A 27,692-nucleotide genomic window follows, 5' to 3' on the forward strand; every position below is an offset into this window, starting at 1 on the left:
GTCCAAGTTCACTCTAGGCAACCCAACTTGGCCCAAGCTGAGATCCCACCAAACTGGTCCAATGAGGTTCAGGATTCAGACAATCTGAGGCACAGTCTTAGTGAAAATAGCTTACTTTTGTATGAGTCAACCTTTCAACCCTGCTTGAAATCTTGCGCTCCAAAGTTGATATTTGCTGTCAATGCTGATCATGTTGACCTCATATTTGGTGAGCACACAGATGATGATCTTCTTCCTCAGCCGCCTGCTCATAAATCACAATTGTGCTCACACAGATGTGCAGATCACATCCAAACAGAATGCTAAACAAAAAATGTGTGGTTTGGGACTTGCAGATCAAGCACAATATCAAAACTCTTGATGAAAACACATTACACACCATTGTTCGTGTTTAGGGATTGCGTTGCTGAGATTGAAATAGGTATAATGGCACATAATTGGCTGAGCACCAATTAATTAGGTATTTCCTTCTCCTTCCCTCTCTCCCTCTTAGATTATAATCCACATACATCTTTTCCATCCTGCTACTCCTTCAACTCGCTCCATCAGTGTAACCAGCTGATTTATTTAATAAAACCAATGCCTTAGCATTCCTGAAAAATACTGCTTCCAATAGAACGCTCCCATGCTGTGATTGGTGAAGTGGTAAGTAATTTGCTTTTAATGCTAGCACATACCACTTAGCACTATATTTAACCGAATGATGAAAATCTCTAATTTTTCATCCACTTGCTTTAACTGGTGCTCACTGCCATCCATCTAGGTGCAGTGGGAGCTTTTCTCCTGGAAATGTTTTAATAGACCTTGCTCTCCAGTCTACAACAAGCATTTTAATTTTTAATTCATACTTATGACTTTATCCTATAATAGACCAGAACTACAGATGCGGGAGTATGTTGTAGACAATAAGAGCACAGTGGGTACCTAGGGAAACTATGGCACTAAAAGGGTTCTTTATTTACACTTTTCAGTAATGACTACATATATTCAGTTATACAGGAGGAAATTGTAAAAAGGAATGCCACCATAGGCAGGCAATTACTATGTGACTATAACTAAGTGATATGGATGAGGTTGCTAATAACTACAGAGGAGAATACAATCTGTACAAGTTACGAGCCAAATTCTATTCCGTTCGTATCTTATCAGTGGCTTCCCACCCCCCCACCTCATCTCCATGGGATTCATGCAGGATTTATGAAACAATATCACAGAAATAAACCTATATTCAAATCTATATCAGCTGAATTAGATACACCCCCCCATCCAAAAAATACTGCAAAACTACAAAGCGTGGTTTGTAATTTTTACTCATTCATGGGAATTAATAGGGTAAGGTAAGGACCTGATGAATCTCTGGATTGTGTTCACTATGAAACAGTCATTCCAAGGATTTGGGGGAGGTCCCTGCTCCCATTTAAAAGATTCTTCCAATGATCTGAATGCCCTTTCTTCCCACTGAATTGAGCTCCTTTTTTCCAGGAGCAACAGGGACTAGAAGAAGGAGCTTTCTGATTTGTGTTTGTGCCAGTCACATGGGAAAAAGCCCCCTGGAAAAAGTTGGAACAATTGGATTATCCTACCATGCTCTGGTATAGCTGCACTCATCTAGGCAGCCACTTGATTCCTCCCTGACTTGATCTGGTCTGGGTCATTACTTGGGCAACAGCCTTGTCCATGATGTTCTCCATACACTTTCCAAGCCCTCTGCTTTTCAGCTTTGTTGAGTGTTTTCCAGTCTCTGTCCAACCTGCTTCGCACATCCTAGAAAGCCAAACCATGACTCACCAAGACCATGACTTTCCAAGTCCCGCTTAAGACTCCTGCTAATCTACTCAATATCTGTCTCCAAGCTCCTTACCCATCATCCTGGACTTGTGCCTCCAATACCCGACATTTCTAGGTGTCCAAATCTCATGGGTAACAGTACCTTAGGATACAGCAATGCTTCTTTTATCATGTAGGGGGAGAAGAAGAATGGTCAAGCTGCAGCTGAATTTAAGTAACTTTTAGAAGAACTCATCGTTCTTGGGTTCACAGATGTACCATACTCACTTCCCACTTCAGGGGGGGGCATACCAAGGGGGGCAGCTGCAGGGGGAGGAGAGGAAATTCACTCATGCAGTAGGACCCTAGGAAGTCAGACCACAGAACCATCTAGCTCAGTCTCATCTACATTGACAATATTGATTGTAAGTGGATGCTTATATTGGTTTAAGTTAAAATCCAGCAACTAAATCCAAAATCCAATGCTTTTTAAAATAACCTCCAAGGTCAAGTTCTTAAAGCAAACATTGAAAAGTTTTGCCAAAATACAAGTTCACGGACATTTTCACATTATTCCCTTCTATTTCTTTTTCCGGGCAAAATAATCAGCTTATTTCTATTACTGAGCATCCGGGAAGATTTCCTGGCAGTTGCCATATTTGTTTGCTTGCATGCTTCCTTTTCAGAACCAAACCATGCTGCCATGTGTTTTGAGGCTTAACAGCTCCCCATGTACATTGTGGAAAACACTGAAATAAATTTGAAGTACATTCTGCGGTTCCAAGGGTCAATATAATGAATTCTAAAAGAGGGGGAAAGCCCATGCAATAAAATCACAATAAGAAAGCACTCCAAATCTGGACTGCAGTCAGTCACAAGTTTGGAGGGCACTACCTTCTGCATCATAAAATACAATAATAAATGTACACAGTAAAAACAAAAGTATTAGTAGATTGTGATGAAGATTGTCATATGAATCAAGATGCATTTGTAGCGCTCTTCTTGATTAATTAGCTACTGAAGACAACAGGTTCACCTAAAAATGAAAAGGAAATGAGTTGTTTAGACCATAACAGTTGCCAACCACCATTGTCTCACCAATTTACACTTCTTTTAATATTTTCACTAGTAAAATTTACCCTATAATTTCCAGCTGTTTTGGCTCTCTGTGTGTGGAGTGTACAGACACCCTTCACATAATTCCCTGCTGCAGCGGCGTAGCATGAGTTGTCAGCACCCGGGGCAACGCAAGTAGTTTGCGCCCCCTAACCCGGGGCAAGGCACGTAATTTGCGCCCCCCAACCCCTAACCTGCGAGTTGCCGCTGGCGCTGCCGCCCAAATGACGCCGCTTGCCCGGAGGAGGAGGGGGGCAGAGAGGCGAGGAAAATGCAACGGCCCAGCAGCTGCAGCAGCAGCGGCGGAGGCGGGGCTGTGAGGAGGGGCTGCCTGGCGCGTCCTCCGCCACAAGCGCTGAGAGCCGCTGCCTGCCGGGCGCCTTCAGCCCAGACGCGCGCACAGCTCGTCGGTTCTGCGAGACATGCGGCTCTGCTACAGCCTGCGCCCGAGGCTCTTCGGCGACTCCGGAGGCAACGAGCGCGCCCCCCCAGATGTTGCACCCGGTGCGGCCTGCCCCCCTTGCACCCCCCACGCTACGCCACTGCCCTGCTGGACTGCCAAGAGTGAGTTCTGCTTTGCTGGAAGTATTTAAGGAGAGGCTATACTACGTTCAGGCCAGTTGGGCCATTTTAGTTCCTCTGTTTCTCATTTTTCCAGTTAAATTTCACTTGCAACATTTCCACATCAGTTTTTTTAAAGTCCTTACAAAAGACCGTAAGTATTTTAGTGCACATTTCCTAACAGACACGTTTTTGCGTGCAATAGGCACATTTTGTCAGCGTTTTCCCCATATGTAACACATTCGTGCACATTAAAATGCATACATTAGTGAAAATAACGTAGGGGAGAAATACGTTAGGTTGGGGAAAACACTTGGAAAATATGCATTTCGTACATGTTATTTGACTGGAGAGGTGAATGCAAATATTGCAAATTTCAGATGATAGCTGTTTGGGAAAGTGCAGATTAGGTAAATTCACTATAAAATGTGAGCTGAACTGAATTGCTTCTTTATCCCTAAGATGGACATCTCTATGCCATGGATGCTGTAAGATTCTACACTGATTAGGGTGTTGTACTAGAGGAGCTCCAAGGTCCCTGTGTGGTACTCTGAATAAAGTTCTAACTCTGTATTACAATTCCATTTATCTCATTTATCTCAGACCCTCACACATCTATTGTAGAGCCTTAAAAAATGAAGAGATTGTAGGCTCCGTCTTCAGAGTATGCTATCAATCACAGGTAGCTGAATTGACATGTTTTGCAATGGAGGTGCTCTCATATATCACAGCTAGCGCAGGAGGTCAGTTTAGCTGGAGTCTTACTCTAGGAGGGTCATAGCCAGTGGTAGAATACTTGTTTGGCAGCCCCAAGTTTGATCCCTCGCATCTCCACGAAAGACCCCTATCTGGAACCTGGAGAGCCCTGCTAAATAGATAGTTAGATAGACCACTGGTCTGACTCTATATAAGGCAACTTCCTGTGTTCTGCAGAATACAGCGTATTCCACATAATCCAGTCTTGGTCATGGTGTTTACAAATTTCACATATGTTCCCTGGCCATGGACTTAAAGCCACCACTGGGTGCTAAGCCAACCTTAAAGTCATCAGGTCTGGATTGGACCCATCATCCGGCCCTCCTCCCCTTCCACTGTGGCCACCATGAATGACAGGGCTGTAGATGCTTTTGTTCATAAGCCAGATAGTTTGTCAAAACAGGAGGAGGACTTTTCTTACAGAGGGCTTTTGCTCAGCGCTATCACATTTGACACACTCTGTTCCATGTTTACAAGAGAGCGGCAGTCACTGAAAGTAATACCTGTATTCTTTTCTTCTTTCCCTTAGCTTGTTCTCAGAAGAAATTCCCAGTGCATTATCCGTTTCACTTATGTGCTCCTGAACGAAGGCACCCCCTTCATTGCGTATGAAATTTATTCCACTAATGTCACCAAATGCCTGAAAAATACAGTGTGCAGGCTCATTGGTTGTGGCACAGTCCAGTGCGATATCAAGTTAAAAGAAACAAAAGTAAGCAGACTCTGGGCACAGTTTATTTATTTGTTTAAATTACAGATTAGCAGCTCTTTTGTGTGTGAAATTTGGTACTGTCATGGCAATAACCCAGATTCCCTTCTAATGTACAATTTGGGTTTCATGGTTGAATTCCGCTCCTGTGTCTTGTAGCAATTTTTTTAACAGCCCTGCCAAAACACTATAGAGGGAGTGTGCGTACAGAGAGAGTCATTAATAGCATGTACAGTGGCAAATGAAGACTTAATTCCACATGAAAGGTAAATCCACCTAGGTTTTGCTTCAGCTCTAAGAAATAAATAGAATAGAACTGCATTTCTCATGCTCAGCTATTTTCTTTCTGTAGGATACTGTTGGGAAGTGAGTAAGAAAAGTATATGAAATAAAGGGGGGAAGCTACTGGCTTTGGGAATACACTGGATGTAGGAAAAATATTGCAGATGAGTGATTCAAATATAGAATATTTATAGACAATAGAATATTGTCGTGACCCATTGTCGTGCTGCATCTAGGATCACCTAGAATCTACATCAAGGATCATTTAGGGTTACAGGCTTTGCTGGAGAGTGACTGATGTGGTATGTCAAGACAAACACAATTGGTGTCCTCATTACCTATATAAAGATAGGCAAACAGGAGTGATCTTTCATGGATGGTCAATCAGGTGTAGAGACTGGACATATAAGACAATGAGCAATTAAGGTGAATGCACCATTCTGATGGAAGAAATGAAGTTGTTGGAGTTGGTTACATGGGCTAGATCGCTTAATAGATTCAGCAAATTCACAAACTCTACCACATCTCTTTTAAAAAATTTAAATGAGAATAAGCTTATACTTAATGCTGCATTGAAATCAATGGGGGTCAAAAAAATTATTCATGCAGAGACTGATCTTCAAAATTCATAATTATATATTACTTACTAATTATATTTAATTAACTCAATAATTATATATAACTCAAATATTAAATGTTAAGAACTATAATAATAGTAATCACATCACATTTTATAAGCTGTTAACAAATTTGCATATAATGAACTGTAGCATGCATACAAATATAAACACAAACATATACATAAATATTGGACATAGTCTCAATATTGAATTAATTAAAGGCCAAGTCATTGCTTCTGAAAGTGACTCAATGGCAGTAACCTTTTAATTAATCAACTTCGCCCAAAAGTTCACTTCACAGTGTAATTATAAAAGTGAGTAAAAATTATAATTGATGTGTTTTTGTCAATCTATGTAGCTGCAAGGTACTTTTTGAAAAGGTTATATTTTTGTTTAGGTAAACTGAGCTAATATTGCCTTGGTAATTATCTTTGACTTTTTTTGCTTTTTCTAAAAAAAACAAAAACAAACTTGAATCAGCAATAAGATATGCTAAATAAATATTTGAAGCATTTAAACATTAAGAATGTGGATTGTGGATATATGCTGGAGCAAACTTGGAATGAACCACAAAGTCTAAGCAAAGTTTTCTCCTCATCCGTAAAAGGCCCATGTGGAATTAAATATCCTGGCACATTGATTTTTACTATCACAATTTATGTTTGCTTTCTGGAACAGACATAGCATCAAGTCGAGGCTCCTCCTCACTCAGGAGCCATTAATCAAATGGAATGAAATCGCTTCAGAAGTGCATCCATTTTGTATTTCCCAAATATAAACATTAGAGCAGGAGTTTTAAGTAGAGAAATAAATGTACAATTACTTTTGCATATGTTAATTTGCATGCACACATGTTGGAAAATGCACAAAGTGTACAAGAAGCAGCTACATTTCAAGTTGTTCCAAATGAACAGATATCACAACGCATTGTGTTACCAAAACCAAATGGGCAGCCTGTTTTGTTTTCCTCCAACAACCTCTCTTGGGGGGACGACACAAAACTCTGCCCCATTAATTCTGGGGTCACGTTGAACACTTGCTTGCTGGTTGTGGCCAGGTTGTCTGATGACAGCCAGGCCTGAAGCAAGAAGGCATATATTTTTAAACGGCAGCCCTTATGCCACCTCATAAGAAGGTACCAAGGACTAACTTTTTAAAAGGTTTGGTTTCTTATTTGACAGCTAGGAACTGTTCCAAACAGTTAGAAGCAACAGCAAGCATGCCGCCTTGCCCCCAAAATTGAGGGTGCCGGGACCGTGTGAAGTCAGCATGTGTTATGTGCAAGCCCTGCGGCATATACATGTGAATTGAGTACACCATGTGTTGTATGTGCATGGCTGCCACAGAATTTTGAGGGGGCTCATCCACCTCCTTGGTTTTTTTGGGGGGTGGGGGTCCTTGCCCCCCCCAGTCTTCGCTAGGTAGTGCCCCTGAAGCACAGTATAGTTTAAGCCAAAAGAGGCTTCAGCGATCTGGATTCTTATTAGATGAGCATCCCACCTGTCTTCAAAATTACCATGCAGACATGTCTTTAGTCCACTTGTTTCCACATATCAAACCATTTCCCACAGCACCAGGGAAGAGACAGGGAGGAGTGATACTCTCTGCATCACTGTGAATGAGAGACTTCATAATTCATCATTATAAGTCAGCCCTGGTTTAACCACAACAATTTCAGTGGGTGATTGTGATGTGAATAATAGTCTATTAGAGAGGCCTAGTCCCTTCATAGATCTCTAGTCCCAGAGATTTGGAGCTGATTTAAATTAGGGGTGTACATTTGGTTGGAGTGAATCCTGAATGGTGAGCAGAAGTAGAGTGCATCAGAAGGATTTTGGCTTGCCTGAGGTAAAGTGAACACACACTCCCTCTGTATTTGGCTGCATGAGTTGAAGCAGGGACCCCTGAAGCAGTTTGTGGCAGCTTGGTGATTCAGGCATTTAAAAAAAATACTGTAGACTAGTGTCTACTGAAAGTGACACCATGTATCTAAGCTTTCTTGAACCCTTTAATTTAATTTTAACCATGCTTTTTGGAGCACGGGTCATCCACCTTGATCAGAAATGCTACAAACCCCAAAATGCATCCCTGAATATTGCAACTAGCACATACTTGTGTCCATCTACAATGTCATCTCACTTTCATCAGAAGGTGATGCCTCCCCTTTTCTTTACTGGGTCCACAGCTCTTCATTTATGTCTTACAGACTTACATATCATTTGCATTTATGCCTTGAAATTGTTCAGGGTATCCTCTCTGTGAAGGTTTCAGCCATTCATATGTCAATGAATTGATCCAAGTAAGGGCCAATTAGCTCCTGCATTAGGCTATCGAATCATCCCTGATGTTTTCTGATTTGGATTGAAGTAGAAGTCCTCCCTCTCTCCCTCCCATGAATGTGCAGTCTTCTGGTTGGTGCAGAAAGCATTTAACTTGGGGCTCCACTGCATGTGAGCAAACGTAACCACCAACACATTTGGGCTTGCTTTCACTACGCACAACATTTCAGTATAATCAATGGCCTTGTTCATGGGTTATCTCATCCGTGGTACTCGGAGTAAGAGTTCAAATCTAAATACAGTGAATTGCTTTCAAAATAAAGCATTAGGTAATCTGTTTATTTCCCCAGGAAGCACTCACCAGCCACAAATGTGTAAGCGATTTGAGAGCTGTTTGATATGTCCTTACCAGTTCCAAGAACAATGCGCCAAATTGTGCAGCCCTTCATTTTTATAAAAGTACAGTTTTCTCGAACAGCCACAACACATTCGGTGTTCCTTAGATTAAATATCTGAATATTGCTTCTGAAGGAACAGCTGTCAGCTTAAATCTAAAGTCTAGTTTGTTTACCGATCGTATTTTATATTTGTTAGGAAATGACACCAAATGGCAATAACATTGCGGAAAGTGTTCTACTGGGGAATATACATGCCCTTTGGTTACAGTATACATATCTTTATACATAATGCCAGTATATTTCCCCTAGAATTATGTTAAATATGTAAAAAGCCTTTCCTCATAAAGGTAAAAATGCTAGATGATTCCAAGCTATAATTTAGCATTAGTGTCAAGATTGTTTCGGAAAATAAGCTACAGTTACCGCTTCATTCTTTTTAAGTGTCACTCAGCATACCGTATCTGATCTTGCATTCCAAATAAGCCCAGATGATTTTATTCACTTTCCAAGGCAGACACAAGAGTTTAAGCATCATGTGCAGCATATGGATGGATGTAAACGGCTTCATGAAGTAATAGGCTAGTTACCCAGACTGTCTGATCTTATTACCGCTTGCTTCATTTCAAGCAATTGTGGAGGGTAGGGAAGATCTCCCTTTCATCTTCTCTGTGTTTAGAGTGATTCAATCTTAAGGGTGGTTTTGTTTTGCTTTTTTAAAAACTAGATAAAAAGCAGGCTGTCCCAAAAAAAGAAAGAAAAAAAGTTTCTGTGCAACATTAAGCTTTACTTACCCTTTAATAAGAAACTGATTTCTTCTTGAGTTAAAAGTGTCTTATCGTTGCCCTCTTAATAAGAAATCAACTGAAGGCAGCAGAAGCCAAGATAATAACAAAACAAAACAAAAATCGCCATATTTGTGTTATCACAATGTATCACCAGTATTAAATGCTCTGTGCATGGTTTCTAAATGCATTTAAAATGCCTAAAACTCAAAAGACAATTTAAAAAGGGAGAACTGTGAATGAAACAATGACTTGTTTTTAGGGAGGTGGCAATTTTGCATGCAGAAAGTCCTTGCTTCAATCCTGAGAGAGGCTAAAATCCCAGAAGGCCACTGCCATGGGAAACTGAGTTTGCAACTTCCTTCCAGCGCATGCATACAGCTTCCTCCCTCCCACCCTCCCCCCTTCTCTCAAGCACACATTACTATATATTCCTCACCTCTTCCCTCCCTCTTTCTCTCAGAATTCAGATGCCCCCTCAAAAGAACACATTTGCCCACGGAACACATTGCTCCATCCTAATCCCAAACTGAAATTGTTCACGCAGATGATAAATAGAAAATAATAATGAATAGACAACTTTCTTACTATATGTGTGGTAGGAGAACAAACACACAACAAGTGACATCAAGCAGAACATGACCATATTTCTCCTAACACAGCAACAATTCTCTTTCTCCCAGATCTGCTCCAAAAGGTCCCCTAACATTTATTTTTAATATGTATTTTATGGTTTATATCTTGATTTTATTCTGTGAACCGCCCTGAGACCTCTGGGTATAGGGTGGTATATGAATTCTTTACTATGGAGACTGATTTGTGTAGAATGCTATCAAGTGACCAGTGCAGAATGATCCTGAATACACTGTACAATGGCCTATGGTCATTTGGCTATAACAATTACCGTATTTTTTGCTCTATAAGACTCACTTTTTCCCTCCTAAAAAGCAAGGGGAAATGTGTGTGCGTCTTATGGAGCGAATGCAGGCTGCACAGCTATCCCAGAAGCCAGAACAGCAAGAGGGATGCTGCTTTCACTGCTCAGCGATCCCTCTTGCTGTTCTGGCTTCTGAGATTCAGAATATTTTTTTTCTTGTTTTCCTCCTCCAAAAACCAGGTGCATCTTGTAGTCTGGTGCGTCTTATAGAGCAAAAAATACAGTACATCACATTAAAAACTAGAATGTTGGAACTTACCTCTACAATAGCACCACTAGGAAGTCTAAGGAAGTGCCTGTACAGTTCTTGGAAGCCCCCAAGATGAACTGTGTATATAGATACATGAACAGTGACTGCTCCTGAGCTTCTGATAGATTTCAAGGTTTCATTGGGGAGATGGAGGCCAGTACTCGTGACACCAGACTTATTGGCATGGTCTTTCCAGATATAATCACAGACAATGACCTAGTGAAGGAGAGATCATATGGTTATTTCATTTCTGCCATGAGCTTGGTCCCTATTCAGCTACTTTACCTTATTCAAATTAATTTAATTTTTAAAAGAAACTCGGGATCAATAAGATTCATCCTACAAAAGACATACCACAGGCAAAATTAATCATATTCATTACACTGGAAATTGCAAAGTATACATGCCTGTCAAGGCAAATAAATAAATGTGATATACGACATTAGCAAACATTATAGATTGACTGGAGTCAGGCATCTCATTTATTTATTTATTTTTGAAGTTAATACAAGTTGCCTAGCTGTGTTTTAATGCTGAAATACATTACATCAGGGAATTGAAATGTGATAATTTTAGCAAAGCTGTAAATCTCATAATCAGCTTTGCATATGAGTAATCAGAAAACTTGCAGGATCTCGGTTTCTAAGGCTGCCAAACTTTATTTCTCAAAGTACCAAGCATAAGAATGAAAATTGCTCTGATATTTGGATTTTGAAGACATGATGCATACAAATATGTTAGTGATGATGTTTTAGATTCCTGGAAATTGTGGTTAAAAATATAACCTTGAAGCTATGGTTTCTAAATATACATTTCACTTGAAGTGCATTTTGGGATATCCATTATGCCCACTCAATTATATGTAATGATATTACTGAGCATTCTGTTGTTGCACTCTTTGCAACAACCCTTGGAAGCAACCTAGTATTGCCATATTGGCCTGAATATAAGTCTCACTTTCCTCCCAAATTCCGACCATGAAAAGTTAAAGTGTGGCTTATATTCGTGACCTTACGGTATGCAACCAGGAGCATGGGGCAAACAGCATCAGGGGCATGGCAAAGCAGTGGCAGCTTCCTTGCATAGTCCCCATCCTCTCCCCCAAGGCTGGGAAGGGAGAGAGCAAGGAAGGGGAAAGGCCCCCAGCAACACAGCGTGGCTGCCCCCACCCACCCAGTATGCAGCCAGGAGCAGTAAGAATTGGAGTGGCTTATATTCGGGTATTTTTTTCTTTTTTTCTCTTTCCCCCTCCAATTTTAAAGATGTGGCTTATATTCAGGTGTGGCTTATATTCGGGCCAATACGGTATTATCTCTATGTTGGAGATGGAAGCGTAAGAGTAGTTTGGCTAGAGGAAGGGTAGGGCCAAATGCAACACCCTATGGCCTATCTATCTGGCCCATGTGACACTCCCCAAGCCACATCCCCTTCCCAGCCATGCTCCCTCTCCTCAGGCCACATTCCCTCACCAGTTCCCTCACCAGAAGAGGAATTGATTCTTTGGGGGAAGCCATGATTGTTTAAAGTAGTATGGTACTGCTTTAACTGTGTAGTCCATAGGTTGAGATCCCACACATTCCTGCATAAGAGCAAGCCGCATTGAACTCAATAGGATTTACTTAGCAGACCTGCATAGGCTTACATTGTGAATATCCTTGCAGAATGCAGAATAGGTAGGAAGAAGAAGAACATATTTATTTCCCAGAAAGGGCACATCTATTCATTTCAAACAACCTTCCTTTTCTAAACAGGAGTATGAAATCCACTGTAAACTGAGAAATGTATCTTTCGGAATATCTTTAAAGTGATATGTCCATTCAGTATTGAATAATTCAGAATGCATATCTGTTAAGGAGTAGAATGCTTTATCTCTAATGTGCCCTGAATAACCTGAAGTAAGTGCCAAGCAGAAGACTCTGCTGTCATCTGAAATCTCTGTCGTGAAGTTAATCAAAAACGTCCATTCATCTCCTCATAGGCCAAATGTGGCTTCATAAATCTGCTGAGACAGACTAGTCAAGAGACAGTGCATATAGGACATGTCAGAGGCACTGAAGACAGCTATGATCTAGATTCACAGGAGCTGACAAGAGACCACAAAATGCCAGTGCAGCATCCCATAATCCTAAAGTGAAATCCATCTTTCAGCAGAAAAACAAATTAAGGGCAATAATTCGGTGATAAGAGGCAGGCCAGAACAGGTTCAAAACGCTGAATATTTCACAGGGTTGTTTAATTAAAACAGAAGCATGATGCTTTTAATTGCTCTGCAGCAGTTCAGCCTGAAATTAAGCCTGATGTGAATGCACTTGCAGTTGATTTAAGTTGTTATAATTGCAAAATATTACAAGGAATGAACACCAAGATAACACTCGAATGGGGCTTTCTAGTGCAAATCTTCTCTTCTCAGCTCTGTGCCAATTTGTGAGGGAAGAGGTGAGAGAAAGGATTGTAAATGTCAACCTGCCCACATTCTTTAGCAAGCCTCACATGGATTTAAATTTCAGCTCCAGAATGTGATGCATTTTCCCACACCAATAACATTTGGGTAGTCATTGTTTTCCTTCATGATGGGGCGAAAAAGTCATTTAGGGAATACATAAAAGGTTGGGAGATTTCATTCCATGCATGCTAAATACTAGAGAGCATTTAGCAGTTTCAGAAGGTCCTATGGCAGAGTAGAAAGTGGGTTCCCTTCTCCATTCCAAGAGAGAGTTTTGGTGGGAAGCCTTCAAGTGCTCTTTGTCCTAGTTTACTAGATTCTTTCCAGACCACCTGGAATTTCCACACGCACCATATGACCTTTTAAACAAAGGTGTTCGATCAAGGTTTAAACCAAGGGGAAGCTACCAAATGGTGGCAGAATAGTGTTCTCTGGTCACACACCCCTTCTCCATTGTTGCTCCACTTGGTCTCAAAGCCAAGATCCACCTACAGTGGAACCTTGGTTCTCGAATTTAATCCATTCTGGGAGTCCATTCGACTCCCAAAACTGTTCAAAAACCAAGGCGCAGCTTCCGATTGGCTGCAGGAGCTTACTGCACTCAAGTGGAAACTGCGTTGGATGTTTGGCTTCTGTCAGGGAACTGCCATCAGTGCCGGAGGGAGAGAGCAAAAGCCAGAGGGATTCCAGAGAGCATCCAGGGATCGGGAGCAGCAGCCCATCTTCTGGGGAAGAGAATCAGCATAGCACCAGTGGAGAAGGGGGGCAGGTGGGGGAAGCGGCGAGGCGGTCCCATGATTCCTTGCCTGGGACCAGCGGGGAGAGTAGGTGTCCTCCGCTGCCCACGCCCTCCTTGCGCAGAAGGCTTTCGTGCAGAGAGAGTAGGAGGAGACTAGGCGTCAAAGAGCTTTCTTTGCTGGAAGAAGTTTAAGAAACGCCCACTGACGGATTCTGCCAGTGATTGAGTCAGCCACAGGTGAGTGGCTGTCCGGACAGAAAAGGTTCACTTAGGGAACCCAGCCATATGTTTGCACCCAGCCGGGGAGATAAGCACCGGCTTACGCACGAGCAACCCCTAGAACCATTACAGCTTCTGAAAAACATTCAAGAACTGGAAGGTATGACTGTATTTCCCCTTGAAGCATAAAAAGCAGAACAAGGTGGCGTTGAGCAAATGAGCTTCCTGATGTTACTTATTCTGGATTCGCTTGACTTAGTCACCTTGGGAACTTATTTGAAATAAATAAATCATGTATTGCCAGATACCTTTATCAATCCCAAGCAAGAGTTCAGTGTTTGAATCCCTTCTACTCACTACAGATAGGTACTCACGCAAACAGCACACATATATCTGAGAAACGGCACAATTTTTCTGCAGGAAATTTCTCTGCAGGTTCCCAGCTCTCAGGTTTAGCCACAGGCAAATAAAAATGTGTGCTTATTTGATAATATTTATTTATTCGTAACTTTAAAAGTTTCAGTCACGTTCCCAAGGACCAGAAGCACAACCTCACTAATGAGGGCCTAAAATTACGAAACGTGGGTGTTGCGTGATGCAGGGCAAATGAGCTTTTGCAATTTGTGCACTCAGTTCCGTACTTTAACTATGTGCTGTGTGAAGAAACATTTCCTTTTGTCTGTACTGAATCTTTCTACATTCCACTTCATTGCTTACCTCTCCCCAACACCAGGTTATTTATGAACAAACTAAAAAGTACCATTCCTAAGAGTGATCCTAGAGGAATCCCACTTCTTACACCACTGTTAGAACTGTCCTTTTATTCCTACACTGTTTCTCATTCTTTTGCCACTTACCCTCTCCCCTTATCCAGTGACTGCTAAGGTTACTCACAAATATTGGGTGGGGGGGTTGTCTCAAAACCTTTCTGAAAGTCTAAGTACACCATGTTGATGGGCTCACCCTTATCCATACACTCTCAAAGAACTCTAAAAAAATTTTTTACGCAGGACTTGACCTGTGTCCAAATTCACACTGAGCCCAAATGTTTCCCTGCCCTACCAGCTTTGATCAATGCCACATTCTAAAAAACCAAGTAGTAAGATTTTCAGGCTATTAAGAAACCATCCATAAACCAGGAATATTAGACCCCCCAAGTGTCCTTATTTTCCAGGGACGGTCCCTGAATTACAGAAGCTGTCTCAGTTTCTGATTTGATCTTGGAATGTCTCACTTTTCCTTAAGGTAAAGGTAAAGGTACCCCTGCCCATACGGGCCAGTCGTGTCCGACTCTAGGGTTGTGCGCCCATCTCACTTAAGAGGCCGGGGGCCAGCGCTGTCCGGAGACACTTCCGGGTCACGTGGCCAGCGTGACAAAGCTGCTCTGGCGAGCCAGCACCAGCGCAGCACATGAAAACGCCGTTTACCTTCCCGCTATAAAGCGGTACCTATTTATCTACTTGCACTTAAGGGTGCTTTCGAACTGCTAGGTGGGCAGGAGCTGGGACTGAAAGACGGGAGCTCACCCCGCCGCGGGGATTTGAACCGCCGACCATACGATCGGCAAGCCCTAGGCGCTGAGGTTTTACCCACAGCGCCACCCGCTTCCCCACTTTTCCTTAGGACATCCCTATTTTCATCGAAAAAATATTGGAGGATATGGTAGGATGTCCCTATTTTCATGCTGGAGAGTATGGATGCGACCCCCAAGCCAAGGAGATAAGTAACTATGCAACCTTTAGAAGACATCTGAAGGCAGCCCTGTATAGGGAAGGTTTTAAAAAATGTTTCATGTTTAATTATGTTTTTATATGTGTTGGAAGAGTGGCTGGGGCAAACTAGTCAGATGGGTGGGGTATTATTATTATTATTATTATTATTATTATTATTATTATTATTGCTTATTATTAATGCTTGTTGCATTAATAATAATAATAGGAAATCCCTATTTTCATTGGAGAAATGTTGGAGGGTACGGAATATCCTTTTGTGAATACCCTGCCTTCCTTTTAGCCTGCTAAGTGAAGCCATAGCAATATGCCCTTTTGTGCTAATACAGACGCAAGAGTACCTTTGCCGCAAGAGTACCTTTAGGTTTTGTGAATGAGGTGAGTCTGTTTGTGCTTTCTGAGTCTAAACTGCTTTATCCACTTTGCAACTGCTATCTCCAATATACGCTGGAGGGGAGAAAATGTTATCTCTGTATTCAATATGCTTGATTTGCAGGGAAACACACACACATAACTGTTCTAGCATTATTCTAACCAACTGCCTGTTAGAGCAATGCCCTTTATTAGTGGAGTGCACTTTCAGTAATGACTCTATACAAGACAGCAAAAGATCACTGGCTGGTAAATGTCTGTGAATTCCATTTCCCACTGCAAACAAAACCCATTCTGAGCCACCAGCCAACAGAGTCTCTTCCAGCTGCTGGAGAAGAAGGAAACAAAAGTGATTATTTATGAAGAGTGGCAAAATAAGATCCCAAGGAAGCCTGTCATAAAATGCTTGTTGCATAATACATGATGGATCAGTTCTATTATGTAACTTTCCCAAAGATATAACAATAAAGAGAGTTGCTAAGCATCATAGTCAGCATAATTTACAGTAGGAAAAATAATTAGAATCTACCCCATTTTTAATTTTTTTTTTTTTTGGAAGAATGGAGTGAAAATGTAAACAATGCTTCCCTCCAGGCAAGCACTTTATCAAGTTGACAGGTGCATTTGAATTTCCGAGGGTGGGGGACATAATAGGTTATTTATGTGTCATTTTAATAGAAAGGCCCAACCATCAAGATGGACAGGAGACTTTATCAGGACTGCTGTTTGCAACTAATCCACCAATTTAATACCCCAGGAAAATACCTGAGACAAAACTGGTCCATTTTTCTTATACACTCCATTATACCCAAATCAATATGGGCTCTATTCATCTCCAATCCTTAGCACGGCAGGTGCCCATCACACTGCACCCCTCCCTCTCAACTCAAAAGGCGAGCAATGCTGGTTTGCATTGTAAGGCTCCAGTTCAAACACTGTAAGTGAATGCAGAAAGAAGAGCTGAATAACTCGGGTCGATCCATGCACAACTGGGAAATTGGGGGTGGATTATGAAGGAGACATCTACAGTTCAAAAGGATCAGGTAGGAGGCAATAGGAAAGGTCTTTGCTAAGACCCCGGAGAGCTGCTGCCAGTCGGAGAAGACAATATTAGGCTAGATGGACAATAAACTGATATAGTGTAAGGCTGCTTCCTAACAGGTGATGCTGTTTTGACTCGTCCATCCCCATTCTGCTAGGCAGCAGTGACACCGCTGTGTGCCTGCATCACTCCTCATTACAATTTATTTAGTAAAATAATCCTTTTGGAGCAGGCATAGGCAAACTCGGCCCTCCATATGTTTTGGGACTACAACTCCCATCATCCCTGACCACTGGTCCTGTTAGCTAGCGATGATGGGAGTTGTAGTCCCAAAACATCTGGAGGGCCGAGTTTGCCTATGCCTGTTTTGGAGCATTCTTTCTTATTTCTTAATCACGATTCACAAACTTAGGACACGCTATGGCGGGACAGTGTTTATCCAATGGGTGACGTTTAAAATTCATTTGAAAAATTGGAGATGAATAGCAACAGCTGAGCTGCCCGAGGTCCCAGCTCACAAAGGACCAACGCCAGTCTGTTGTTATATACAAAAGTCTTTATTGAAGTTCATTTTCACTTTCACAGCCGCGGCGTGCAGCTCTACGTCTGAAACTCTAGATCGCTGAAGCTCTGTCTGAATCTCCTCCCCCCAGACACCAGTTTAAGACTCTAGCCTTGCTCCACCTCTTCCTTTGCTCTTTCCTCCTCTGGCTCCGCCTGTCAGCTGGGGTCTCGCCCTTCCTAGACTCTTCTGACACTGAGTCCCCTGAGTCTTCCCCCCTGCTTCCGGCGGGCTTTGGGACCTGGTTCCCAATCCGGGTTTTCTGCTGTCCCGTGCGCCTGTACATTTGAACTTGGCGCGCGCGCCCAGCCGGCAACCTTCCTCCTGACCGTTACACTGCTCGTTCCTCCACTCTCCGATAGAGGCGTGGCCAGCCCTGACTCATCTCCTCTCCCTGCTGGAGGAGACGCTGGCCCTGACACATGGGATTCTTCCCCCCCACTACGTTCTGGTGGGGAAGCTGGTCCTGATTTCCAGCTGCTGCTTTGGGAGTCCCCGCTGGCCCCTTGTTTCTGGTGTGTCCCCCCTGGGACCCCCCTCGCCCTGACCATCAGCGCCTCCTTCTGGGAATCTTCTGATTCGCTGGAGAAGCTCATGGAATCTCTCGGGTCACTGCCATCCTCCCCTACGCTGCCCTCAGATTCTTCCCCTTCACTCTCCATTTCCTCTCTCCCCTGTGCCTCTGTCCCTGAGCCCCTGACAGGTGACGTTTAAAATTCATTTGAAAAATTGGAGATGAATAGCAACAGCAACCAACAACAAGAATTCAGAGGGCAACTGAGTCCAAATACATCACTTTGTGCCTGCATTATCAGCCCAGCAGCTCTACTGCATGAACTCAGCTACAATGGTTCAATCAATGTCAGGACATTGTGGGTGCTAGCTATTGGGGGGAAATGGCCTCACAATGTGTCATCTTGCGGTTTTCAGAGCTGATTCATCACAGGTCTTTCCTTGGCCATGCTATTTGGACACCTGGCTTTGAACATAAAGAGGGGGAGATTAGAAAAAGAAGGAGGAACAGCAGCCAATTCCTGTAGAAAAGAGCAATTTCATTTTGCAGGATTAATTAAAATGTGGGAGATCAGCTGCAGTGCGAGGGAAGGCGTGGACCTTTTGCCTGTGGATCAATGTTCTGCGAGATATATAACCCTCTCAAAAGCAAAATGGAATTCCTTGAAATCGTCTTGCTCACCAAGCTCTCTGTTTTGAAGCTATTTCTTTTAGTCAGTACCAATTTTTTCCTCACATGCAGTTTTCACTTCTAACTCAAAGTTTCTGTATGTTAAAATACATGAAATCAAAGGACACTTCTAAAAATAACCATTCTTAAATAAGCATCTAATATAAAGCCTCCATCTGTCAATCACCTGCTGTCACAATGAGGGCAGGTGAGTTGTTTCTGCCCACATGGATGATCATCTGATCTTCAGGGCTCAGTAGCTGCATGGCACCTTGCAATCCCTGACAACCTAGTGCCTGCAAATCCGCTTTGGCCTAGTTGAATATTTACCTGTCCCACACAGGTATGGCAGGGGCCATAGCATGGCTAAAATAGCCCTAGCTGCACCAATGACAACAAATACAGGTGATCCTTGTTTTGCACAGGGGTTACATTCTCCACCATGGGAGTGGCTTAGTCATGCTGGCCACATGACCCGAAAGCCGTACGCCGGCTCCCTCGGCCAATAAAGCAAGATGAGCGCCGCAACCCCAGAGTCGGTCATGACTGGACCTAATGGTCAGGGGTCCCTTTACCTTTACCTTATATTCTAGACCCTGTGCCTGTTGGCACAGCCCATGAAAAGTGTTCCACCCCCACCTCTGTTCTGCCCCCATCCCACCCTTTCAGTGATGTCTTAGTGGTGTTTTAGTGACTTTGGGGGGGTCACTTTGAGGTTTGGCGCCATGCACGTGTGTGCCTTAGCGCATCAATCAGTCGTGTCTAAACCAGGAGTTACCTGTCTACATGCTTATTTCCTTAGCCTGTACATTACCTGCAATTGGTACAAACAATTTAGTGTCAGCTTTGGCAAGCAAAAATACTGTTAGATATGTTGCAGCGATAGGAGTCATAAAAGCAAATGTTTTTTTAAAAAAAACACACCCTCTTCCTGATGAATATATTTCCTTATCAGCTGCATGAATTTGAATAATATTCTTTAGCAGATAATTATTCATGCACAGCTTCTCCTGCTTGTACCGTTTATTCGAGGTGTCCTATTAAAGCGGTTGTTGGTACGTTGGCTTGATTTTGGAAAGGGGCTAGCAAATTCAGGAAGGAACTGAAAATCACTTCAAGACAGATCCTTTTAATCAATCTCAGGCTTGCAGGAGTGAGGATTTATGAGGGTCTTTCACCCCTAGGTGTGATGCTAGTAACATAATCCAATGTAACTGTTAACGTTTGCATCTGGGCATCCACTGGAGAACCAAACCATAGCCGCGGAGCTAAAGAAGGCAAAAGGCATAACTTCAAGTGTTAATTGTTCGAGACTCTTATACGAAACATTCACAAACTACATGGGCTCAAGTGCTGTGGAGGCTACAGTGATAGGGAAACTAGGCCTTAATTAACTCCTGGGGTAATTTACAAGTATGCACACCGCACTAGTTGCTGGGCTTGCTAACAAGACCCTTGATCGATGGCATGTGTTCAGGAAGGGGGCTGAAATGTGGGAGATAATAGGGGGGAATCGAGGGAACAGACAGGAACAAACTGAGGACCCAAAGCTGAAGGGGAAACCATGTTTGGGGGGGGAGGCTTCCACTTGCACCTCTCCCTCAGCTTCACCATTTTGTCTTCTCAAACACTGGCATCGCATGTGCAGGACAATGTTCATGGATATCTGATTCACACAATTGTTTCCGAAACGGTTCTTTCCATTCCTTTTCATAAAGCTTTTTGTGGCAGCAAGTTTGGCATAGTGGTTAGAATGTGAAGGCTGGAAAGGCCTTGGGCCTCAGCCTGACCAACTTCATAGGGTTGTTTTGGGGAATAAGATGAGAAGGCAGAATGTATTCTGCCTTGAGCTCTTTGGAGGAATGGCACAATATAAAGGTAACAGGTACATACATACACACATTGGGACTACAATTCCCATCATCCCTGACCACTGGTCCTGTTGGCAAGGGATGGTGGGAGTTGTAGTCACAAAACAGCTGGAGGGCCGAGTTTGGGGATGCCTGATATATACACATTCCTTACCCGGTTTTGGAACTGTGGTAGAATCCGGACATAACCAGTTGACTACAAGCATTTAACAGCCTGGACAAGAAGAAAGCAGGCGGCCTAGAGTTCTGAATCAACTCTAAGGCCTTCCATAAAGCTCACCCAATCTCATTTGCAGGGTTGTCCCATGGAAATTGGAGCAAGCTAGTTTTCTCCTGCTCTCGGGGATAGGACTTGAACCAATGGCTTCAAGTTACAAGAAAGGAGATTCCGACTAAGCCTCATGAAGAACTTTCCGACAGTAAGAGCTGTTTGACAGTGGATCAGTCTCCCTCAGGAGGTTGTGGATTCTCCTTCCTTGGAGGTTTTTAAGCAGAGGTTGGATGGCCATCTGTCATGGATGCTTTAGCTGAGACGCCTGCATCGCAGGGGGTTGGACTAGATGACATTGGACTAGATGGCATGTTTGTTCTAGGCATGTTTGCACCGAAGTGAATTCCACAGAACCCAGCGGGATTTACTTAATAATGTTCAGGACGCGGGTGGCGCTGTGGGTTAAACCACAGAGCCTAGGACTTGCCGATCAGAAGGTTGGCGGTTCTAATCCCCGCGATGGGGTGAGCTCCCTTTGCTCAGTCCCTGCTCCTGCCAACTTAGCAGTTCAAAAGCACGTCAAAGTGCAAGTAGATAAATAGGTACCGCTTGTAGGAAGGTAAACGGCGTTTCCGTGCACTGCTCTGGTTCGCCAGAAGCGGCTTAGTCATGCTGGCCACATGACCCGGAAGCTGTACGCTGGCTCCCTCGGCCAGTAAAGTGAGATGAGCGCCACAACCCCAGAGTCAGCCACGACTGGACCTAATGGTCAGGGGTCCTTAATAATGTTCAGGGTTGCAGGCTAAGGCTGCCAGTCTATGCACACTTAGCTAAGGAGGAAGCCTCATTAAACACAATGGACTTACTTGTGAGGCAACCTACACAAAACTGCACTCCACTTGCCATAGTCTAATGCCCTTATTAAACTGTCTAGGAACAAGGTAAATTAAAGGGGAACGGTACCAATTCAATTCATTCATTCATTCATTTAATAAATGAAGCTGATGAGCTTTGAGTGAAAGAAAGTTTTCCTGACATGGAAAGGCAAGAGTTCTACTTTGAATTTACTGCCAAGCCTGTCAGAATACGGTGTATCACCCATTTGCTTGTTTTATTTTCCTTGCAGAACAAAATGTGGGGTGTTTTATGCATTCGAGTAGAACAGCTTGTTTATTCCAGCTGTTTAATATTTGTCAGGGGACCTACCAACCTCAGGCAACTTTTTCAAGGTTCATTAAAACCAGACCACAGACAAAACCTGCAGACTCATGTTAAGCCCACCTAACCCTTTGGACAGCTGCAAGGTTAGATGCGTGGAATGTAGTCACTAATCTGAATAATGCTCATGAATGTGTACTCTCCTTGCTTGTTTCAATGCAAATATGGGACCTTGCTTACCCAGGTAATTTCCTCTGAAATATTGTCACGGTGAAATTGTCAGAAGAACAAATGCAGTCTAATGCAATGGTTAAGCAGGCTAAACAATAAGGTTTAAACTGGAAGCTAAAATCCTAATGTGACTTTTCATTATTACAAACTGCCCCCCCCCCCTCTTTTTGCTTCATACTCTCATTTTTGTATGAAGGACTATAATTCAGAGTGGAAATCAAAGTGGGATGGGGGAGACATTTGATTTAATTTGCATTTAAGGGCCAAACTGCCTAATTCATACTTTCTGAAACATTGTGTAAACAGAAAGACAATTCTCCTTTGAAATCCTCACTTCTCCAAATTTTGCAAAGCAGCTCTTGATGCAAGTAATAGGTGCAAAAATGCATATGCCACGGTAAGATATCCATTAAAAATGCATACATTGGTGAAAATAACAGAGATGCATGATATCAGGTGAAATTGCTGTGTGTATGTATGTAAAATTGCATATAAAATGTGTGCACTAAAAGAAATTCAAACATTTAAAAAAATGAGAATTCTTAAAAATATATCACAAACTGTGAAATGTGGAGAACTGAATTTAAGATTAGAAAAATAAGAAACTTAGAGCAATTGAAACTGACAGATTCACTTATTTTTATGGACAATACACATTCCTGGAGCTGTCTTTATTTTTGCAAACAAACAGAATTCCTCATGTCTTTCGCTTCAAATGAATATTTCACTTTTCTACAAATTATTCTTTTATGCAAATCTTGATCTTTGATGTCTCATCATTATCCGAATTCGGTTTTTGCCGCCCATCCATCTCTATGTCTCCCATCTCAGGTAATCAGCATTTCTGTTTATCGAAACATCTAGCTATCTGAAAACTTAGAATGTGCTCCAGATCTTTCAGTTAAATGCTGCTGTGTATATCACTAATGCTGCTTTGTACATGGCTAATATTTTCCAAAGCTTCTGACAGCCCAATCCATAACCCCATTTGCCTGGAATGCTAGTATGCATTCTGATTTACTTCAACGGCCCTAAATCTGTTTAAATTCAAGAATTTGGGATTCACTGGATTTTAGAGTTGCCTGTTCCAAACTCTCAAATAATTTACTTTGCAGCTCGCTCCTTCTATTTATGATGCCATCCTGTATTATGGCCAGAAACATTTTAAAGGAGATGAACAGTTGTCCTCAACCTCATCAGGAAATAGCTATAACTCAGAGGGAGCTAAATATTCCTCTTTTTACAATCTTGTTTCTAATGGTTCAGCTAAACACCACGCTCTTGCAGGTAGCATCTTTTCAGAAAGCCTGTTTCTACGATGTAGGAATCGTACCTTTGGAACTCCCTCCCATTACAGATAAAATAAGTTCCATCTAGATTGCCTTTTTGACAACTATTGAGTACCTTCTTTTTTTATCAAGCCTTTAGCAAGATTTTTTAATCTCAAATTTATCTGAATTACATTTGAACACGTGTGTGTGTGTATCACTTTGAGATTTCCAGGATGTGATTCATTAATGGAAATAAATAACAAATGGTTCTAGTACCAATTGTCTTTCAAAGAACATGGTGGAATTCTTAAGACCCACGATATGCTTCTCTTTGGGTCTTTGATCAAATTTAAGAGATTCTGGTTGTTCTGTTACCAACTCAGGTTCTGAAAAGGCAGGCAAGGCATGATTCCAAACATTCTTAATGATAGATTGGCATGTGCAGAAACACATATGCATTAGCTATCTTTATATAAGGATTCCAAAGTGTTTAAAACATTGGTAAAACAAATAGAAACAAAATATCCTAAGGGATTTAAGAATTGTTCATTGGTGGTTTTGTCACACAGAAGGGAAACAATGTAATATATGAAATTATAATAGTCCATGATGTAATACTTGAACCATTGACCTAATGGACCCTGTACCGGCTTTTCAGTTGCTAGAACAATCAATTCCAAAAGTTGCATCTATTAAAAGTGGGAGACTAGCTATTTTTATACTTAGATTCTAAAGTTCCAGCAATATTTTGTTTAAAACAGAAAATATCCTGAGGGATTTCCCTGTTTACTGGAGATTAGTACAGAAAGGAGAGAAAATAATATACGGAATTATAATATTACATGATCCCTAAGCAAGTTTACTTGGAAGTAAGTCTCACCATGTTCAGTGGTCTTATTCCCATGTAGCTATGCACAGGGTTGCAGCCTTAAAGAAGAACATTATTAGACCTAAGAAAGTTATTATTGACTATGAGCACAATTACTGAGGAGCATTTCTTCTTCTTCAATGGGGCTTGCCTAGGAGGTGTCCCTGCCAGGCTGAGCCTCCATGACTACAGTGGTACCTCGGTTTAAGAACAGCCCTGTTTACGAACAATTCGGTTTACGGACTCCGCAAAACCGGAGGTAGTGTCCCGGTTTGCGAACATTACCTCAGTCTAAGAATGGAATCCGAACAGTGGAAGGGCATCAGCAGCAGGAGGCCTCATTAAGGAAAGCGTGCCTTGGTTTAAGAACAGTTTTGGTTTAAGAACAGACTTCCAGAATGGATTAAGTTGGTAAACTGAGATACCACTGTATATGTCAAACCAACAGAAGTCTGCTTGGGGAGGGATTTGCTTGCTTTCCTTAAATGCAAAGCCATCACGCAATCTGAAGTGTTGAAATGTTAGAATTGTCAGAAAACTAATTATCATATTTTCACTTGCACACTTCAGACCTGCTTGCTAATTAATCTCTGTGGACAGGATGCCTATGAATCAAATATTAATGTAAGTAAGATGATATTGGATGAAATGTGTTCAGTGCTCCACCCTGAGAGCAAATGCAATGGATTGTTTTCTATAGCCTTGACAACCAGCAAGCAAAACCCTGATTGTCATTGAGCTATTTCTTCCAAGCATCTGAAGGCAGGCACACCTGAAAAAATTGTGACTAAAGAAGAATTGTGACTAAATGTTATTCAGTGTGGATTTTCAAGGTTTGTGGGTGATCACAAGTGGTCTTCATACAAGACCAGAAACCCATTTATTTATTTCTAGACCACCATTCAACCAACGATTCTCAAGGTGGCTAAACAGTTTAAAAAAGCTATTAGGATAGCAGTGCTGAAATCCACAATAATTAACCCTAACAACGTACGCCAAGCTCACAAAGGCTAGACATAAATATAAAAGGAATATGTTTTTCCAAAAGTGTGCCTAAACTAATTTGAGCAGCCCTGCTGTAATTCTTGTGAGCAGACTCAAGACATGTGTAGTTTACTTTGAGTGGGCTCCCTACTTCAATTCCACTTCCACTGGCCTTTATATCCCATCCCTTTCCCAACAGGGAGGGGAATGTGTCTTAGAGCTTATGATGGAGAAGCAAGCAGGCATCTCTCCTTCCCATGCAATATCTGGAAAGAAGATGCTGTTAGTGTGGTGATGCTGGCAACATCTCTTACCACTAGGGATCATAGGGATTCTTCTACTTCATCCCCACTCCATAAATCCCAGTAGGAAAATATGCTGGCAGAATCGTCTTGCTGGCACAGCTATCTTTTGAAGCATATGAAAGGTTGGATTCACTCTCAGGGCAAGCTGTTGGGTGCTTGTATACCCACAGCCTAAACATGTGTGTTTTCCTTTCTTAAACCAGGAAGGAAAGCGAAAAAGAAAAAGAGCATGCTATCCAACACTCTGGGAAAAGGGAATTCCATCATTCTGGAGCTCACACACTAAAACGCCTCTTCATTTTTTAAATCAACCTAAAGTCAGTAAGTGCTGAAATTCAGAGCAGGACTTTATTAGCGCATCTTAAGGCCTGGGAAGAACAGTAGCTCATCGTGAAGAAGATACTCAAAATCAAATTCATGACCTATGAGAACGGATGATGGATGCAGTGGTGGACTGGATGAGGTCCAATAAACTGTGTTTTGATCCTGGGGAGATGGAGGCTCTTTAGGTTGGTGGTTCCCATGTTTGGGAAATTGGCAAGTCACCTGTTCTGGTTGCACTCCCTTTGAAGCAGCAAGGGCATAGTTTGGGGGCACTCTTGGATACTTTATCAATAGGGGCTCAAGTGTCCTCTATGGTCAGGAGTGCCTTTTACCAGCTTTGTCTAGTTTGCCAACTATAACCATTCCTAGACAGGGATAGCCTGACCACTGTAGTCCAGGGCTGGCTCACTCATGAGGCAAGGTGAGACAACTGCTTCAGGCACCAGGATCCACAACAGCAGCAGATCCTGATGTCAATCTCTATTGCTCCCTTGAGCCTGATGTAGAACTTCACTCATTCCTTCTTCTTTGGCATGGAGGGGGTGCCATTTTGTGGTTCACCTCAGGTGCTAAAATGTCTTGGGCCAGCCCTGCTGTAGTGCTGTAGTCCATGCATTGGTTACCTTGAGGCTAGATTACTGTAACACACTCTATGTGGGGCTGCCCTTTGGCTTGGTTTGGAAGCTCCAGCTGCTGCAGAATGCTGAAACCAGATTTCCAATGGGAGTTTCTGATCAAGAATATGAGACACCATTGTTAAAACAGCTGCACCGGCTGCCCATCTGCTACCAAGCCAGGTTCAAGGGTCCTGTATTGATTTACAAAGCTCTGAACAACTTAGCTCTGGGATACCTCAGGGATCGCCTGAGGGGGCATGAAGGGGGCATGAGCAAACCTTTAATATGTTGCGTTTCTATGCATGTCATCTCCCTCAGGTTTCCTTCTGTCATACATATCTAATTCAACCTTGAGAAATGGAATAGAATGAGTAGCCACTGGGTACAAGTCACACCTCATGCGGCCCAAATAGGTGAAGCATCCTGTGTGTCAGGGACTGGACTGAAGAGGAATGGTGGAGGCCGCCGCCCCCTCCTTCTGAACCTTCCCAAGAAGAGGAGGACAGTATAATTACAACGGTGGTTTGCAGAAGGTCATGACTCTGAGACAGAATAAGGACAGAGCTGGGAGATAATGGAGAGAGAGGAGGGGGAAGCAGCAGAGCCAGAACAGCTGGCTGACACGTTATCATTAGAAAGCATTCCAGACCCCCCTTCCAGACAGGAGGGCTGTGAAAGTGAGAGAGCAGAAAGCAAGCAGACAAAGGGCCTTACACAACCACCATATGAGTGGTGGAGGAGATTACTCAGAGCAACGCCATTACTGCAATGGAGAGGCACTTTTCAAAGCCTCTATCTGTGAATATTGAATAAAGGACTTGGTAAGAACTCTTCTTGTTATCGACTTCTTGGCTGCCCACCATGGGAGGGATCGGATTCCCTGAAGGCTGTCACTGAGTAGTTTACTGGCATGCTGTTCCTGTTGTAAGTTTGCACTAATGTTTTCTTTCATACCTATTCATCCTTCAGTAGCATATATTGTCCCCTTCCCATTTTTCCCTAGATCCATGTCCCACCAGCGCACTATCCTTTTATCACCTTGATCTGAGTATGCACAATGCCTCATCTTCTAACCCAGAAATAGGGGGGGGGGGACAATTTAGCA

At 42.5% G+C, this 27,692-nt stretch overlaps 1 protein-coding gene across 1 annotated transcript in view; it reads right to left on the reverse strand.

Annotated features, from left to right (window-relative positions):
* Nucleotides 1-2,218: 2,218 nt before the first annotated feature.
* Nucleotides 2,219-27,692, reverse strand: part of LOC308593835 (uncharacterized protein) — a 96,359-nt gene continuing 70,885 nt past the window's right edge. The window contains exons 9-11 of the mRNA XM_081206577.1: nt 10,467-10,673; nt 4,704-4,840; nt 2,219-2,803 (exon numbers count right to left, since the gene is read on the reverse strand). Of these exons, the coding sequence (XP_081062703.1) occupies nt 2,800-2,803; nt 4,704-4,840; nt 10,467-10,673 (348 nt within the window). The 3' untranslated portion in view covers nt 2,219-2,799. The remainder of the gene's footprint in view (nt 2,804-4,703; nt 4,841-10,466; nt 10,674-27,692) is intronic.

The sequence above is a fragment of the Podarcis bocagei genome, assembly GCF_964188305.1.
Source record: "Podarcis bocagei genome assembly, chromosome: 8".
Lineage (NCBI taxonomy): Eukaryota > Metazoa > Chordata > Lepidosauria > Squamata > Lacertidae > Podarcis > Podarcis bocagei.